Source organism: Rhinatrema bivittatum, chromosome 9 (assembly GCF_901001135.1).
Source record: "Rhinatrema bivittatum chromosome 9, aRhiBiv1.1, whole genome shotgun sequence".
In the NCBI taxonomy this organism is placed as follows: domain Eukaryota; kingdom Metazoa; phylum Chordata; class Amphibia; order Gymnophiona; family Rhinatrematidae; genus Rhinatrema; species Rhinatrema bivittatum.
In genome coordinates, this window is record NC_042623.1 from 39,572,552 (window position 1) to 39,592,375 (window position 19,824).

General features: G+C 41.6%; 1 protein-coding gene across 12 annotated transcripts in view; it reads left to right on the plus strand.

Moving 5' to 3' along the window:
- MAGI2 (membrane associated guanylate kinase, WW and PDZ domain containing 2) overlaps positions 1-19,824 on the plus strand; it is a 1,548,202-nt gene that overhangs the window by 1,399,905 nt on the left and 128,473 nt on the right. For 9 of the 12 annotated variants that reach the window (XM_029615849.1, XM_029615851.1, XM_029615853.1 and 6 more), the window contains one exon: positions 6,549-6,687. In XM_029615849.1, the coding sequence (XP_029471709.1) occupies positions 6,549-6,687 (139 nt within the window). Of the gene's footprint in view, positions 1-6,548; positions 6,688-13,391; positions 13,503-19,824 lie in introns of all 12 variants that reach the window. The other 3 variants (XM_029615859.1, XM_029615860.1, XM_029615861.1) reach the window with 2 other exon arrangements.

Below are 19,824 nucleotides of genomic sequence, written 5' to 3' on the forward strand. Positions count from 1 at the left end.
CTGTGCCACCCATGCCAGCTTCCCAGGAGGAATTGGACTGCATGGTCCAAGAGGCAGTGCTGAAAGCCTTACGAGGCTTCCAGTTACCGCCGGCGCCCGCCCCCATACCGGAACCGGTTCCCTCGATGGTGGCACTGCTCCTCGAGCACCTCAATACCCTCATCGGTGCCTTATCGACTCTACTACAACAACAAGAAGCCTTGTCCTCCATCCTACAAAAAGGAATGGAAGCAGGTAAAAATGAAGTTAGAGCTGCCTACGATTCTTTTGAAACAGCATCCAGAGTCTCGGCAGCGGGCATCAGTGCTAGACGCTGGGCCTGGCTTAAGGCCTCAGACCTACGCCCAGAAGTGCAGTACAAACTGGCAGATCTACCCTGTACTGGAGGCAACCGGTTCAGGGATAAGATCCAGGATGCAGTGGCCCAGTTAAAGGACCATCATGAGATCCTGCGCCAGTTGTCAACTGTCCCCACAGATATTCCCTCCGTAGCCCGCAGGGCCACGCATAGAGAACCCAAGAAACAATTCTACAGGCCACGCAGATATTACCCTCCTGCATCCCGTGCATAAGAACATAAGAAATTGCCATGCTGAGTCAGACCAAGGGTCCATCAAGCCCAGCATCCTGTTTCCAACAGAGGCCAAACCAGGCCACAAGAACCTGGCAATTATCCAAACACTAAGAAGATCCCATGCTACTGATGCAATTAATAGCAGTGGCTATTCCCTAAGTAAACTTGATTAATAGCTGTTAATGGACTTCTCCTCCAAGAACTTATCTAAACCTTTTTTGAACCCAGCTACACTAACTGCACTAACCACATCCTCTGGCAACAAATTCCAGAGCTTTATTGTGCATTGAGTGAAAAAGAATTTTCTCCGATTAGTCTTAAATGAGCTACTTGCTAATTTCATGGAATGCCCCCTAGTCCTTCTATTATTCGAAAGTGTAAATAACCGAGTCACATCTACTCTTTCAAGACCTCTCATGATCTTAAAGACCTCTATCATATCCCCCCTTAGTCATCTCTTCTGCATGACCGGCTCGGGCACCTCAGAGGGGACATGGGAGCCAAACTAGAACATCTAGACCACAGCCAGCTCCACAAGCTGGCCCTGCATCTGGATTTTGACTCTTTCCCAGAGAGCAACAGCCATTTTCCAGTGGGGGGCCGCCTGTGCCACTTTGCAACAAATTGGCATCGAATCATCACGGACCAGTGGGTACTGTCCATCGTAACCCATGGTCACCATCTAAACTTTTCAAAAATACGCCTGGACTTCCTACCCAATCCATCCTGGAGTTGGGATGACCACACAGGAAAACTCAAGTCAGAGCTCTCAACCCTTCTGTCGGTCAGAGCCGTGGAACCGGTTCCACTGAATCAGCAGGGAAAATGGTTCTGCTCCAGATATTTCCTAATTCCAAAAAAGATCAGTGGCCTCCAGCCTATTCTGAACCTCCATGCCTTGAATACCTTTATTCGCAAGGAACGGTTCAAGATGGTATTCCTGGCCACCATGCTTCCTCTACTTCAACAAGGGGATTGGCTCTGCTCTCTGGATCTTCAAGAAGCATATGCCCATATTGTGATCTCCCCTCCTCATCGCAAATCTCTGCGATTTGTGGTGGGCCGCAATCACTATCAATACAAGGTGCTACCATTCGGCCTAGCCTCGGCACCTTGAGTCTTTACGAAATGTCTGGCAGTCGTGGCTGTGCAGTTACACAGCAGAAGCATATACGTTTTTCCATACCTGGACGACTGGCTCATAAAAAGCCAGTCAAAACAAGGAGCCCTCAACTCTCTCGGGCTCATCATAAGGCTTCTAAACTCGTTGGGATTTCTAATAAATTTAACCCAAATCCCAATTGACACCGTCTCATCTTCTCTCATTTATAGGAGCAGACCTAGATATGACACTGTCCAGAGCATTCTTACCCAACGACCGTGCGATTACGCTGTCCAACCTTAACAGTTTTATCCGCCGTCGAAAAAGAGCCTTGGCTGGCCAGCTACTAAGGTTGCTCAGCCACATTGGCATCAACAGTCCATGTCATCCCTATGGCACGTCTTGCCATGAGAGTGACCCAATGGACTCTGAAATCCCAGTGGCGACAAGCTACTCAGCCGCTGTCGTCCATGGTACACATCACCAGCCAGCTTCGTCTGTCCCTTGCCTGGTGAACATACAAAGCCAACTTAGAAGTGGGTCTTCCTTTCCAACAACCTGCTCCTCAGGTGACCTTAACTATGGACGCCTCCAACCTAGGTTGGGGATCCCACGTCCAAGATCTTCAAACTCACGGGACTTGGACAAAAGCCTAAGCGACCCATCAAATCAACTTTCTGGAGCTTCGAGCGATGCGGTACACCCTTTATGCATTTCAGGATTACCTCTTCAACAAAGTTGACCTGATTCAAACAGACAACCAAATTGCAATGTGGTACCTGAGCAAACAGGAGGGCACGGGCTCTTATGTGCTTTGCCAGGAGGCGGCGCAGATTTGAGCCTGGATCCTGTCGCATTCCATTCTTCTGCGAGCCACTTATGTAGCGGGCACATAGAATGTACTGGTGGACCGCCTCAGCTGAAGTTTCCAGCCCCACGAATGGTCTCTAGATCCCTCGGTTGCGAGCAGAATCTTCCACCGGTGGGGTCATCCGACCATCAACCTATTTGCGTCCAGTCAGAACCACAAAGTGGAAAACTTCTGCTCCCTGCACAGAGACCGGCATGCACCAGTAAGGGATGCCTTCGCCCCTCCCTAGAACAAAGGCCTGCTTTATGCATATCCTCCAATTCCGCTAATAAGCAAGACTCTCGTGAAGCTACAACAGGACTGGGGCTTAATGATTCTCATAGCCCCGTACTGGCCGCGCCAAACTTGGTTTCCCATACTTCGCGACCTTTCTGTCCAGGACCCCATTCGCCTGGGCACATTGCCCAACCTCATAACACATAATCACGGCAAGTTACGCCACCCGAACCTCCAAGCCCTCTCTCTGACGGCCTGGATGTTGAAAGGCTGATACTACAACCACTCAACCTTTCAAGTGACATATCTCAAGTCCTTGTAGCGTCACAGAAGGCTTTCATGCAGAAATCCTACTGCTGTAAATGGAAGAGATTTACCTTGTGGTGCACACAAAAGAGCTTGGATCCCTTTTCTTGCCCCACATCGAGTCTGTTAGATTATTTCTGGCATCTCTCGGAATTTGGTCTCCAGACTTCATCTATCCGAGTGCACCTTAGTGCCATCTCTGCTTACCATCAAGGAATAGGGGAGGCCCCAATAACAGTTCAACCCCTGGTGAGTCGCTTCATGAGAGGCTTCGTACAGCTTAAACCTCCTCTACGGCCACCGGTCATGGCATGGGACCTCAGTGTCGTACTTGCACGGCTCATGCACACTCCTTTTGAGCCATGCACTCCTGCGAACTCAGATACCTTACATGGAAAGTACTTTTCCTAGTCGCTATCATGTCTGCTCGCAGTGTTAGTGAGTTTACAGGCCCTTGTGACCTACTCACCCTACACAAGGTTCCTCCATGACCGGGTGCTTTTTCCGCACTCACCCTAAATTCCTTCCTAAGGTGGTAACTGATTTCCATTTAAATCAGTCCATAGTCTTGCCCACTTTCTTTCCAAGACTTCATGCTTACCCAGGTGAGCGAGCTTTCCACACCTTGGACTGTAAGCGTGCTCTTGCGTTTTACTTAGACCGCACTACAGTCCACAGGAACTCCACCCAACGTTTTCTCTCTCTTGAAAAGAACAAACTTGGGAATGCGGTGGGCAAGCAAACGCTGTCAAACTGGTTGGCAGACTGCATCGCATTCTGTTACCAGCAAGCAGGCCTTCCACTACAGGGAAGAGTGAAGGCACACTCAGTCAGAGCAATGGCAATGTCAGTAGCACTCTACTGTTCAGTACCGATTGCTGACATCTGCAGAGCTGTGACATGAAACTCTCTCCACACCTTCGCAGCTCACTACTGCCTGGACAAGGCTGGACGACAGGATTCCATCTTTGGCCAGTCTGTCCTAAGAAATTTGTTTTCGGTGTAGGAACCCAACTTGTCCTACCTCGACCTGCTGTGAACTTTAGGCTGCCTCATCCTTTCCAACAGCACCCCAGTTGTTGTGCCTGTTGCACATATTCGGTGCTGCTTGGCCTCATACGTATGGCTCAGCCTGTAGCTTGCTATTCACCCATATGTGAGGACTACCATCCTGTTGTCCGGGGAGAATGCAGAGTTGCTTACCTGTAACAGGTGTTCTCCCAGGACAGCAGGATGGTAGTCCTCACGAAACCCGCCTGCCACCCCGCAGAGTTGGGTTCGCTTAAGTTTTATTATTTTATTTTTCGCTCGTACTTTTGCTACAATCGAGACTGCAGGGGGACCCCTGCTGGCTGCAGGGTTAGTGGCATGCTGGGCATGCTCAGTGTGCCAGTCAAAGTTCTAGAAACTTTGACAAAAGTGTTCTGTGATTGGGCTCCATCTGGTGATGTCACCCATATGTGAGGACTGACATCCTGCTGTCCTGGGAGAACACCTGTTACAGGTAAGCAACTCTGTTTTCTATTTTCCATTGTTGCACTGCATACAGAGTCCCTGGCTTGTTGCAGTTTCCAATTCAGTTTTGTCTGCATGATTCTATTTATTCTTTGTTCTCTTTATTCTGTATTTGGTGAGGGTCTATCTGCATTGTACATTTATGACCGAGGTGAGGTATGCTGCTAGCATGTAGTTTTAGTGTAGGGATCTATAACAGATTGGCTTGTGTCATATGTGTGTCTTCCTATAGATTACAATAGCTATGTATGGTTTAAATTGAAAAAAAAGTCTTCTAGCTGGTGGTCTCATGTTGAGCACAGGGTGAGAGCACACTTTTTTTTGTAAAATCTGTTTTTATTTATCAATAAACCAATGACAAAAAAGACCAGTAGAATGCACCCCACAATTCAACAAGTATAAGAAATAACATTGAAACAATAACAAGTGCAAAGGTTTTAATCCTGTTACCCTCCCCCTCTGCTTCCCCAGTTTTGAAAAGTCAAAGGTATCAGCACATGTACAGACGATTCTAGACTTGCGAGTGGAGGTTTAGTTGATGCTATTCACCGCTTGGCCATAAGTGCCAAATTGCCTGGCTATGGCTCTGTCTACCTCTATGTGTCTTTACTATTCTGAAGCTCAATGGACCCGTCAACCCAATCTAATGGATCCATATTTCAATCCAAGAGAGTGGGAAATAGGAAACACTTTGGTTTGCTCAGCACTTCAGTGGCAAAAAAAATGGAGTCGTTTCTATCCTTGCTGCTTTTGTGAAATTTATAGCCAGCTATGGTGTCCTGGGAGCTACAGTTAGCTTTATAATAGTAGTCCCAAACAGATTATAAGAGAAAGGACTACTCGCAGATCTCTCACCCGAGGAAGGCATATTACCTCAGAGGACCCTTAGTATATAGATTAGATTCAAATGCATGTCAGTCTTCCTGAAGTCCCCTTAGTGACTTAAGATTTCTTTTTTAAAAAATCAAACAGTTCTGAGTAAGTATTCTCACAATTTTCCATGGCAAAATTCTCTAATCCTTCCGATTTTTTATACACTTTCGAGACATTGATTATTTTAATTTTGCTTTTGTTTCAAAGATTTCTGCCAGGGTTTCTGGAAGGGGGAAAAAAAAACAACCCCATGCAGAATGAGATTAACTGAAACCCAGGCATTTATGAATACCAAATGAATTCTGAGCTATTCTTATCACGGCACTCTTCTTGCAATGAAGAGTTAAGGAAGAGAGGTCAGCGTTTTGCTATAGTATTAATGATCTGCTGCAAAAGGTTCTCTGTACGGTATTTGAATTCTTAGCCGAGCTGCGTTTTGCAACAGGAGGAAATGTTACGTTAGCATACAGGGCATCCATACACTCATTACTTCTTCTGATGGTGGCATTTGAAAATGAGGAAAGGTGGCTGCAAAGCCAATCAAATGCTCCTACTTTGAATTGTAAGACACCTTGCGGCTCGTAGAATGGAACTTAAGCTTTCTTCGGGGACAGTTGACTGGTTCGCATCCCTGTCAGCAGAGTGCAGCAGGGCGCACGCGACACCAGGATCCGCGGTGTGGTAACAATGTGGTGAGCAGAGGGCAGTAGTTAACTAGCCGCTCTTATAAAGCTCAGATGGTGCCATAGTTCAGCTGGGAATAGCTGAATCGCCTCAAGCTGTTTCAAGAGGCATCACTTTTAAGGAAAAGAGATGTCATCCACTACGGTCATTGTTGTCAAATGCATTAAGTTGGACAAATGATAGACTCGTTTGCAAGCTCCAAGCATGGAATAATCTTTTTTTTGGGGGGAGGGGGGGAGGTTATTCAATCTGTCATTAATATTATTTGGGGAAACCAGGGACAAATATACCTTCGTGTTTGTCTGTGGTTCAAGCTGCTCTTGATCCAAAGAGAAGTGGGGTTTGTTTTTTTTTAATGTTCATTTCCTTTCTGTCCTTGGCTTACTTGCTATTCTGCTGTTGAACAGGTAGGAGATCAAATCATTGAAATCAATGGAGAAAGCACAAGGGACATGACGCATGCCAGAGCAATAGAGCTTATCAAATCCGGAGGCAGGAGAGTACGGTTATTGCTGAAACGTGGAACAGGACAGGTGCCAGAATATGGTGGGTTTTCACTTCTTGATTATTTTATATATGTATATTTGTATTGTATATCCTGTATATATGAAATGCATTATTTACTTTATAGCTATGTATATGGACACATACACATTTATTTACTTAAAATGTATATTTACATTTAAAATTATTTAGGTATGTTTATATCACTCATATCAACCAATAGTAACAATATTTCCAGTTGATGAAATGACAAAATAATATGTCTGATTCTTTGGGCTGAAATTTCGAAGCCATATGCACACATAAAACCATTTTTTATGTCCGTAAATGGCTATTAGAAAGTAGCCCATGGTGCAGAGTGCGTAAAAGTACATGCGTAACCAGGTCTCGCATGTCCTTCTACGCAAACTGGGGCAAGGCGCTCTGGAAGGAAGAGTCGGAACTTATGCTCATGCTTTTTTATTTGAAAAAGCATCTGTGTAAGAAAAACCCACAAATTCCACACCCCGAAGATCAGGTGCAACTATGCATGATTTATTCTGTACACGTACCACGCTCAATGACCTGTGGATTTTCAAAGCAAGCTTATGTACACAAGTTTGCTTTGAAAATTCCGGATAAAGTCTGCATGTAAAAAGTATGTGCAGAATTTACCTGACTACACACAGTTATAAAAATACCCTCCCCAAGGACAAGTGTGTTAGGCAGATATGTGTTAATAATTTATAGATTTTATATCTGAAAAAAAAACCCCTTTAACTTCAGTTGGTATGTGTCTATCCATTTTGGGTCAAAACATGAATTTTGAAGTTTTCTTCTCTCACATATGGAACAATCCCTGGAAGTCCATGTTGGGTGATTATATGATCTGGAAAAGCCCAGACCACATGATTAGCCAAAATTGTTGTGTCTTGAAAATTAGAATAACAGCAAATATGCAAGCCACACCTCTTCCTGGACAGCTTCGAAGGAAAGACTACATGTTAAATTTGCTTTTGTTTTTGGGAGGGAGCAAATGTTTATCAAGTACTTCTTTGTTGCTAAAATCTTGCAGAAGTTTTTCACTGTCACAGCAGTGCCTCTCAGTTTACAATTCACATTACATTTAAGGACCAGAGATGTAAAACTTTTGATTGGTGCAAGGTACTGTACTTAAGATATGCATCGAAGCATACAATGCGGCAGCCATTAAAGATCAGAAGCCCCATCTAATCTGCCTGTTTTCTCCTTGGCTTTATTCTGGCTTGTTTGTGCTTATCCTATAGTTTCTTGAATTCCAGTCCTGTTTTGCGCTCTGTCACCTCCGTTGGGATTCTGTTCCGTACATCCAACACCTTTTTTTGATGAAATATTTCCGTATATTACTAGTCTACCACTTTGTTTCATACAGTGATCATTTGTTCTTACTTTCCACAAATCATTTATGCAAAAATGAATTAATGAATAAGCACAAATACAAATATATCTTGGAAAAGACCATTTTTAATTAGCAATTTTTAATAATCAGGGAGCCTGTACTTAACAGTTAAAAAGACTGTAGAAGTTACCAGGAGAAACTTGCACAATATAATTTATCCTTACAAACGTAAAAGTACCACATTCAGCCAAGGAGATGTATGCTTGCTCAAAATTTGATTGTACTGTTTGTAAGCATGATTATTGAATTATTACTTGTTCATAACAGATTGTTTAAAAAAATATCACAAAATAAAACAGAATTAATACGTAAGCATTATAGTGGAAAGAAAATAATGTTAGAGTGTGGATTTTATGAGGCCTGACTTAATGCTAATGGGACTCATGGAGTGACAGAAATTGATGGTCTTTGCTATCAGGCCAGTGCTTCTTTATATCTTCAAGGTTCACACTGTCATATGTACCATTAATGTCTATGTATTTTAAAAACAAAAATGCCACCCCAGATTTCATATGTTTTGCTTTAATACTGCAGGGTTGCAGTACGGAAATAAAATGGATAAAATAATGAATTTTTATTTCAAGAAAAAGCAAAGCTTCCCATCAAGTATATAGTAGGTGACCTCTAAGGAAGTCATGTCTCGTGAAAACACAAAATAAAGGGAAGAAAAAAAACTCAGCACATAAAACTAACAAAATTTGTCAAACAGCTCCTGAAAACTGAAATGCATTTTCTTCGTTAATGTGCGAGAAGATTTCTGAGAGCTTTTTGTTGCGGGCCCTGTATGCTGAAATATAATGCAATGATAAGAATGCAGTCGTTTTCATTCAGCCTTCTTTAACAGATTTTGAGGTTAAATCATTGCTTTTTCCTCCATTAACTGAATTTTTTGCCTCAGTAGACCTATGCCAAGATTGAAATGAAAATGCAGCTTTTCTGAAAGCAGGACCCGCATTCTAATCAATGTCAAATGCATTGTGAGTAATGTCACTCGTAGCAGAATATGAACAGCAGCCACGGAAATGCACATTTTCTAATTAAGATTGATAGGTCTTTTTTCTTATATATATAAGCATCGTATTTAAAAATGTGTCCCACAAAATTCTTGCTTACTATGTATTAGTGTTAACATGGGCCCATATATGAACCGCAGTAATGCATGCTGTGTGCATGTGTATGAGCATTACCACTGGCTTTCTGAGGTAAATCTAATATGCATGCATAGGCCAAAAAACCCTATGGACTCAGTACTTATTGCAGGTAAACACAGGCCACTTAAGGCATGAAAATTAACTGCTCCTCTGGACCACATTAACGCATGTCACTGGACCCCCTCCCCAAACATGATTATAAGCCTTCACTCCCATCTTCCTCCCTTCCTGTCACTCTCTGCCTCCCCACCATCTCAAAGATGGGCCTCCAGACTTTCCCAAGTACAGCCATGGTAACAATGCCATGTTCTACACATCATGAATTTGGTTATGTTCTACACATCATGATGTTCTACACATCATGAATTTGGTTATGTTCTACACATCATGATGTTCTACACATCATGATGTTCTACACATCATGAATTTGGTTATGTTCTACACATCATGATGTTCTACACATCATGATGTTCTACACATCATGAATTTGGTTATGTTCTACACATCATGATGTTCTACACATCATGATGTTCTACACATCATGAATTTGGTTATGTTCTACACATCATGATGTTCTACACATCATGATGTTCTACACATCATGAATTTGGTTATGTTCTACACATCATGATGTTCTACACATCATGATGTTCTACACATCATGAATTTGGTTATGTTCTACACATCATGAATTTGGTTATGTTCTACACATCATGATGTTCTACACATCATGAATTTGGTATGTTAAACCTAATGGATCACCAGCATTAGAACTGGCCAATAGCTTACCTTGCCATGCTGTTTTTTTAAATTTTTTTTAATGAGATTTTTAGATTACAAACAAAATAAATTGCTTGTTACAGAAACACATGGATTCTAACAATAGAGATCAAAATATAAATAAAATATTACACTAGCAGTAAGAACATCCATATCGAGGCAGAAAAAGAACTCGAGAGAGAGGAGAAATAACTATAAGGGAGTATTCTAGGGGATAACCGTAGTCAGAAAGGGCAATAACATAGTAATAACTAGCGGTATAGTACTTATAGCTCTAAGGTACTTGAGGTACAGGAGAAGAAGTAAGCGGTTTACGGGCCTCTACAAAAGAATTTAATTGCTCAGTCAGGAAAAAAATAAAACATTCATCTTCCTTTTTAATAACACATTTACAAGGGTAACGAAGAAGAAAAGAAAAACCAAGGGAAATAATTTCTTGCTAAAAAGATAGAAAGCCCTTTCTCTTAACCTGAGTTTCAGAAGCAATATCAGGAAAAATCCTCACAAGTTGACCAAAAATCAGAATACGAAATTTCCTAAAGTAATTTCGCATTACATTATTTAAATCAACAATCAAGATAAAGGAAACTAATAAAATACTCCGATCCAAAACCTCCAATGAGGAATTTTCAAGAAAAGTAGACAAATTACCATGAAATTCGGTGTTTGCAACCAGTCCAGGAATTTTCCTTTTAGGAAGAAAATAACATGAATTGATAGATGGCATATTTTCAGGCTAGAATCCTGGAGGAACCTCTTCAATGTTGAAAAGGGAATCTCCCCAACAGCTCTGGGGAAATTCAAAAACCGCAAATTGAGATGTTTCATATAATTTTCTAGAAATTCAATATGTTTTGAAAGAGCCATTCGATCTTTCACAGTTACAGTATTAAATTCCTGGATGGTTTTAAGCACATCTTCAACTTTAGAAACTCTGGAAACTGTAGAATCTGTTCCTGCAAGTCAGACATTTTTGGATGGTAATTAGAGGAAAAAAGATTCATCTTTGCATTAAGCAGCTTGAGAGAACTCCCGAAGCAAGCCACTAAATCCCACAGAGCCTTCCATCCAGGGCGAGATGGAACGACAAAGAACTCACTGCCATCAATGACCGCAACTTCCCGGGATGAAAAGAGTGAGGATGGTCTCAACGCCGACTCCAAACCCAACAATCCTGATGCCGGGATGGCTTCGGTGGCCCATTCAAAGAAACCTCCACTACTGTTGGGCAGGGAAGATGAAGCTGATCCAGGCGGTGAAGTTCAGAAGAATGCCCCCTTCACAGCAGGCGCAGACAGCACGTCATCACTGAGCACCGCGGAGGAGCTTTCCTGAAGATCTCTGTGCACCGGAGGCTGGCGATAATCCAGATTAAGGGATACCACCTCTGCAGGTGATCATGGCTCTCTCTCACTGTGCCGCTCATCAGACTCCTCGATTCCCACCACCGCTGGCGAGGATATGAAGCGGGCGATAGATAATTATTGTCCCGATGGGGGAAGAAGGTCCGAAGGGAAGACCCTAACCTTCCCCTTACATTTGGGAGGCATCTCAAACAGAAAACCAGATAGAAAAGAAACAACTAGGACAGTAAATGCTGCATGGCCTCTCTATGCCGCCATCTTGCCTCTCGTTACTTACTAAACTTGATCTTCTGAATTTATCTCCAGAGTGCCATGTTGGTTGTAATGCTGGTTAGTAAGTACTGAAAGTGTTACTGTAGAAAAAGATATTAAAATTGTACATTGTGTCTTTGCTTCACAACTATCGCAGATTTGCAGAATGTATGGGAACTTACTCTTAGATGAATGTTGAAATAAAATTAATATATTCACTAGGAAAATTAGATTAAGTCAAGCACCTTATTCTCAGCTGGGTCCCAGAGGCACAGGAAGATAAAGTGGCTTTCCAAGGTCACACAGAGAGTGGCAGAATTTTGTCTTGCTCTCACAGCCCCTGACTTCTCTGGAATCACAGTTCAGTGCACTAACTAGTCAACTCCTCCTCTGGATCAGTCAGCAGTTACCAAATCCCTTGTGAGATTGCGGTTTGGATTGTGGTTTGATCCTGAAGTCAGCTGCCACTTTTAGTCAGGGCTAATGTTGGAGGAGTTTTGAGACATCCAAGAAAGGCATGAATAAATGTGGCAATACAATTGGGAAGATGCACAGTACCACATAGCCCAAATTGGGCACATTTCTGTCTTCCTTGCCACTGCTTCCACAGCCCCTCCCATACACCCAGTATGGAGCTCTCACCTTTCCACCCTACCTCCGACAACACACGAAACTAACCCCTACCATACCCTAACGCTGAAGGGGTAGCCGGAGTTCTGGGGCCGGAAACTGGGTCAGCAGGGCCAGTACAGCCCATGACTACAGAGCAGGCAGCTGAAAGCAGAGTCAGACTTGTTCACATTGCACACTAATGATAGATGTACACTCATGGACGGGGATAGACAGATGGACAAATACAGAGAAGACGATAGTCATCATATTCACTCCTTTCTGAAATGCACCTAAAGAGAGAGACTAGCCTCAACTTGGTTTACAAAATGTGTTTCTTTATCCTTTCAGTACACCAATGATCTTAATGTTATTTTAATTTTCAAAAGCAAGAGAATGCTACTCGATTTTGGTAAGTGGAATGTTTTTAACTTCTAAAAGGTAGCACTATAAATACCAGTACTAGCATGTACTGAGATTAAAGTGAAAATATACAAATATCTTTTGAAAGCCAGTTGTAACCATGAAGGGATGTGTTACATGCAGCTATGTATTGGTAATGTATTTGTAACAATAAAGATATTTTCTGAGACACAACAAATCTCATGGACTCCCAGGAAGAACCTAATATGTGAGTTTCAAAGCAATGATTAAAGTAGCATGGTGGCTGTGTTAGGTCACTTGGGGTACATAGAAATAAAAGGCAACAAATAATATTGAAGTTGAATATGTTTTTATTGGACTTTTATGTAGTAAGTTGGTCCTGTGAAAAGATATCACAGACTGTTTGTCATTTGACCTTTGTCTTCATAAAGCTTTGATTATCACTAACTCCAAAAGTGGTAGAACCGATACCATGAGAAAGTCCCTTTCTTTAGAAGAAATCTCATGCTGCTGAATAAAAGGCACTGCTTATTTTATCTGTTTTGACCTCATGGAAAAACACCTCAGGCGCTGCCCCATATTGCAGAAGAATTCTGTTTCTAAGATTCAGTCTTCCACTAATATTTTAACCTGTTGCATGCCTATTAGGTAGTAACTTTTACATACAGACTGTTTTCTGTAATCTTTCCATTCAGCTATGCTAAACTTGCTAAGAATTCTGTGCTCTAACAGCAGCTCTATAATTATCTCTGTGTCACTGGTTCTGTTAATTCTAATGATTGGTCCTAGGCTGTTCCTCCCCTTCCTTTAGGAATGGTACCTTCCAGCCACTCCATGTGCATGAAAAGTGACAAGCATGGGTCCCCCTATTTCTACTTATTGGGCCACCCTAAAGACACGGTTTGTAAACTCTGCATGCATATTACCTTTCTCTAATATACTTTTGTTTCACAAACCTGTTAGAACAAATTCCTTCAAAATGTTTCTTGCATGTCAGTTTGGTTAGTTGTAGCCTTCTGTTTTAGGCAATGCTTAATGCCTTCAAATTTTATGTTTAGACACTATGCTCCTCAAACTCCCCCCCCCCCCCCAACCACCACCCCTCTCCCTTTTAGGGATGGTCAAAGCAATCCCATTCAGTGATCACAGTCAGAACTCTGACCTCTAAGCCAGGTACCTGTCCATGGTGGTAGAGCTTATTGGATCACAATTAGCTAACTCACACTGTAAGCTGGGGTACAAAAGATGCATTTCTTAATTATCATTGGTTTTGACCGTGTTCACTGATCGGTGATCATTTTGCCTGTCTCTGAACATTTCCCACCCTCCCTTCCACCCCCCCCATTGTAGTAGCCCAGTTAAAAATGTGCAGAAGTTGTTCTGTGTTCCAGGGGCAATCAAAGAAATGAGACAGAATAACTTGAGGCTGTGATGTTTTGCAGTTAAATAAGGAATGTGCCATATCATGGAGTGACACGCATTTAAAGTTTATGAGTTGAGAGCAACTCTTATTAACAAGCGGTGGGTAAGAAGTCAGTGATTTAGGGTGCGGAAGGAGAGAAATAAAAATCTGTCAATTTATGAAGTGAGACTCTGCCTTTATTTCACATATGTGAAATGTGTAGTACATAGGGGCATGAAGGCTGGTGTCATAGAAAGGCCGGTATGCATTTCTCAGAATCCTAGAAGAATGTACACATTTGTATAATTTGTAAAATATGTTTTTCCTTGTAGAAAATCTGGGCTTTTCTGACTGGAAACATATTCTACCTCTGTGAAACAAATGCTATTTGTTGTTAGGCTTTAATTGCACATTGTCACATGTCTGACTAATTTACATAAAAAGCAAATCCAGTAAATCCTGGCACATTTGCTGTTCACAGCTATCTGGGGACTTGCTCCTAAATGTCCATGCTCACATCTTGTGTAGAAGGTTTATAAAGAACCAATGCTTTTAGGGGAGCTGCAGTGAGAGCCTCTGAAATGACTCTAGCACAGGTTCACAAGTTCCCTTTCTTATGGCCTGCTCACAACCTAATAGCAAAAAGTCAAACCAGTCTCCGAGGTGCTTTGGGAAGAGTTGTACCACTCATAAATTGTCAGTTTATCATGGTGCATTGCACAATATTCTAGACCTGATGTAGAAAAGGGATTTTCCCTTTTTTTTTTGTCTGTGGGAAAAATTGCTTAGTCTAGAGGCACTTCTGTGTCACATTACACTCAACCAGATTTCTTTGCCTACCAGAAGGAACAGTGGCCAACCTTTTGGGGAAAGGGGAGTCTTTTCTGAAAGGACAGACTCCACCTTAACCAGGGTAGAACCAGGCTCCTGGTACTCACCTTTAAAAAGGTGATAGAACAGTTTTTAAACTAGAACAAAGGGGAAAGCCGACAGTCGCTCAGCAGCGCATGGTTCAGAGGGAGGTATCTTCAAAGGATACTAATGAAACAGGAGAGTTAGGGCATCCAAATAGAGAGGTTCCAATAAAAACAAAAGTAGTCCATGTGCCTATAAGTAAAGAATCACCTGAGTTAAAAGATTCCAAATTATATCTGTCAAATGAAAAGCACACTTTGAAATTGTCTGTATGCCAATGCCAGAAGTCTAAGAAGTAAGACAGGAGAGTTAGCATGTATATCACTGAATGATGAGATAGACATAATTGGTATTTCAAAGACCTGGTGGAAGGAAGATAACTAATGGGACAGTGCTATAGCAGAGTACAAATTATACCATAGTGATAGGGTGGATCAACATGGCGGCAGGGTGGCGCTTTATGTTCAAGATGGCATAGAGTCCAACAGAATAAAGATCCTGCAAGAGACTAAATGCTAAATAGAATCTTTATGATCAAATTTGAATTAATGGCTGGGAGGGGCACAATAAGTATATTTACAGCTCTATTACTAAACTTTGAAAAGGGAGACTTTGATAAAATGAGGAGGATAGTTAGAAAAAAACTGAAAGGTGCAACTACAGATTGTAAGAGCGTACCACAGGGGTGGACATTATTTAAAAATACCATCTTAGACGTACAGTCCAGATGTATTCCACACATTTTAAAAGGTGGATGAAAGGCCAAACGACTGCCAGCTTGGTTAAAAGGCAAAGTGAAAGAGGCTATTTTAGCCAAAAAAAAACTTTCTTCAAAAATTGGAAGAAGAATCCATTTGAAGACAATAGAAAAAAACATAAGCATTGGCAAATTAAATTAAAACATTGATAAAACCATTCATAGAGGCAAAAACTCATAATAAAAAATGTAAAAAAAAATATCCAAAGCAGGAAGTCTGTGAGGGACTTGATTAGACCATTCAATGATCAAGGAGTTAAAGGGGCACTTAGGGGAAGATAAGGCCATCGCAGAAAGATTAAATTAATTCTATGCTTCAGTATTTATTAATGAGGATGTCGGGGAGATACCCATTCTGGAGATGGTTTTTAAGGGTGATGATTCGGGTGAACTGAACCAAATCACAGTGAACCTAGAAGATATAGTAGGTCACACTGACAAACTGAAGAGTAGCAAGTCATTTAAAAAAGCTTTAAAAACTCATTTTTTTACTTTAGCATACCAGCATTGAGGGCCTATTATGTAAGCCTTTCTGCTCCTTGTTTATTCTCTATTGTTTTATCTTACTGCATCTTATTTATTTATTTTAGTCTTATTTATTTATTTTAGTCTGTATATTGTATTATGTATATAAATGAAGTAAACTGCCATGAATTGTAAGAAATGCGTGGGTTAGAAATTTTAATAATAAATAAATCGCCTGGACCAGATGGTGTACACCCCAGGGTTCTGAAAGAACTCAAAAATGAAAATTCTGATTTATTACTAGTAATTTGTAACTAATAGTAAAATTATCCGTTGTACCTGAAGACTGGAAGGTGGCCAATGTAACCCCAATATTTAAAAAGGGCTTCAGGGGTGATCTGGGAAAGTAAAGACTGGTAAGATTGATATTAGTGCTGGGAAAAATCATGGAAACTATTCTAAAGAACAAAATCACAGAACATATAGATAGACATGGTTTAATGGGGCACAACCAGCATGGATTTGTCCAAGGGAAGTCTTGCCTCACAAATCTGCTACACTTTTTTCAAGTGGTTAATTAATATATGGATAAAGGTGAACCGCTAGATGTAGTGTATTAGGATATTCAGAAGGCATTTGTCAAAGTCCCCCATGAGAGACTTTTAAGAAAATTAAAAAGTCATGGGATAGGAGGCAATGTATTTTTGTGGATTGCAAACTGGTTAAAAGACAGGAAACAGACAGTAGCATTAATCAATTTTCTCAGTGGAGATAGGTAAGCCTGGCTCAGGGATCTGTACTTAGACTGGTACTTTTTAATATATTTATAAATGATCTGTAAAGGGGAATGATGAGTGAGGTGATCAAATTTGCAGATGACACAAAATTATCAGAGTAGTTAAATCACAAGCAGATAGAATAAATTGCAGGAGGAACTTTCAAGACTGGAAGATTGGGCAACCAAATGGCAGAAGAAATTTTATGTGGACAGGTGCAAGGTGATGCATATAGGGAAAAATAACCCATGTTGTTGTAGTTACACGAGGTTAGGCTTCATGTTAGGAGTTAACTCCAGGAAAAAGATCTCAGCTTCATAGTGGACAATACATTGAATTAATCTGCTCAGTGTGCTGTGGCGGTTAAAAAAGAAAACAGAATGTTAGGAATTATTAGGAAGGGAATGGTGAATAAAAGGGAGAATGTCATAATGCCTCTGTATTGCTCCATAGTGAGACTGAACCTTGAGTACTGTGTTCAGTTCTGGTCATTGCATCTCAAAAAAGATCTAAATGCAGTAGAGAATGTACAAAGAAGAGCAACAAAAATGATAAAGGGGATGGAATGGCTCCCCTATGAGGAAAGTCTAAAGAGGTTGGGGCTGTTCAGCTTAGAGAAGATTTGACTGAGGGGGGACATGATGGAGGTCTGCAAAATCATGAGAGGACTAGAATGGGTAAATATGAATTGGTTGTTTACGCTTCCAGGTTATCCAAGGACTAGGGGAATGCCATGAAGTTAGCAAGTAGTACATTTAAAACAAATATGAGAAAATTCTTTTTCACTCATTGCAAAATTAAGCTCCGGAATTCGTTGCCGGAGGATGTTGTTAAGCTTCCTCTATGCTTATACAATACTATGTGGTTAAGGCAGTTAGCTTAGCTGGGTTTAAAAAAGGTTTGGATAAGTTCCTGGAGAAGTCCATTAACTGTTATTAGTCAAATTGACTTTCAAGTGAATTTTCAAAGGCCTACATGTGTAAAAACTGGGTTTTACGCGTGTGGCTGGGCCTTGCACGCAGAGCGCACATTTTACTATGGGCCTGGGCACGCGCGTAAATCCCAGTACGTGCATAAGTGCCGGCTGAGGGAAAAGGAGCGGCCTGGGGGCATGGTCTGGACAGGGCAGGATGGAGGCTGGCCGGGACAGCAGCCATTAGGCCTATTCAGATTAAGTAAGTTCCGAAATAACAAAAAAAAGGTAGGGAAAGGGGTTTTAGGGGTCGGGGAGGAGAGGGGAAAAGGGAGGCAGAGTAGGAAGGGGTATAGGGAACTGGAAGGAGGCCTGATTGCATTGCTGCAAGTAGGTTCTAAAATCTCCCTCTGCACGCGCAAGTCGTGCGCCGCCCGCAATTGCGCACGCAGATTTTTAAATCCGGCGCGCAAGTGTACGCAGCCATCGGATTTTATAACATGTTATAAAATCGGCACGCCCATGAGTGCACGCCGGGCCGCACGCACATGGACGCACGTTGACTCCTTTTAAAATCGACCCCTTTGGGACATTGACACTGCTTATTACTGGCATTAGTAGCATGGGATCTATTTAATGTTTGGGTGCATATGTCCTGGATTGGCTACTGTTGGAAACAGGATGCTGGGCTTGATGGACCCTCAGTCTGACTCATCATGGCAACTTCTTATGTTCTTATGGTTTCCATGTATCTTAGCCTTCAGTGTATTAAAGCAAAACTGCCGCAAAATGTAGCAACAGATATACAATCAGCATCCATCTTTTGTCTTTCAAAATTACATGTTCATTTCAAGTAGAAATCTGAACCATCTAAGCACATTCATTTCATGCGTTTAATATTTTTTAATATGAAGTCCTGAGGGTGTTAATGCAGTCATTTGACCTTGCATCTTTGCACTGCATTAAATGCGGTAGTAATAGACAAGCTGGAATTAAGTGCTGTGTTTTGTGAGCAGGTTGTCAAACTATGGTGTAACCATTCATTTTATCAGGGACCAAGTTTGATGGATTATGTTTTCAAGCTGAATTCATTAGGGTACTCAGCTCAGTAATGAAAAGAGGAATGAAATGCATTTCTCTTTAAAGCTCAAGCTCTCCCAGGCTTTGCAACAGTACTGTTCTGCTTACACTATAACTTAGCATCAGCTCAGAACAGGCAGAGCATTTTGCGGGGGCAGTAATTTTAGGCACTGTTAAAAGAAGTTTCTTTTCCCTGTCTGTGATTATAAAAGCCCTGTAATGCTGAGATGTTTTCATTCATTTCAGAAGGGGAGGAATGAGATATCTAAGAACCTCAATTGTACCTTCCCCTGAAATCCCAGAAACATACCCCTAGATTTATCAAAATGCTATAATTTTCACATGGACAATGCCTGTGATAAGGAAAAGGGATGTAGATTTTAGAATTACCGTGCTTTGCATAGGTAGTTTATTGCACCCTGTAAGTAGTATGGCAGAGAGAGAGAGAGAAACTCTTTATTAGACTTTCATATTAGTCAACAATTTATATCTCTATAGGAGGGCCAGCTAGTAAGGCGAGGTGAGGTTTTGGTGGTGGTCTAGGGTTTTGGGGCCAGTTTTATATGCAGAGTGAGACATACAAACCGCACAGTAGACCTCAGTGAAGAGTTGACGTGATTTGGAGCGAGGAAAGTCAAACTAAGATGAGATAACTTTAATGTTCTCTCGCCCTAGCTTGATAGTACCCTGATAGTCTATCAAGCTCGGGCAAGATAACATTGTAGAAATATTTGCAATATTTAACACGAATTGCGTTTCGGCCATTCAGGCATAACACACAGCTTAACGCCAGGAAGAAAGGTGTAGCTATTTCTGGCGTTAAAAGCGTGCGATAATGCCCCCCCATTTTCATTGATCCCCCCCCAAACCCTCTCCAACCCCGCCCCTTTGAATAAATTTGCAAAATTTGCATT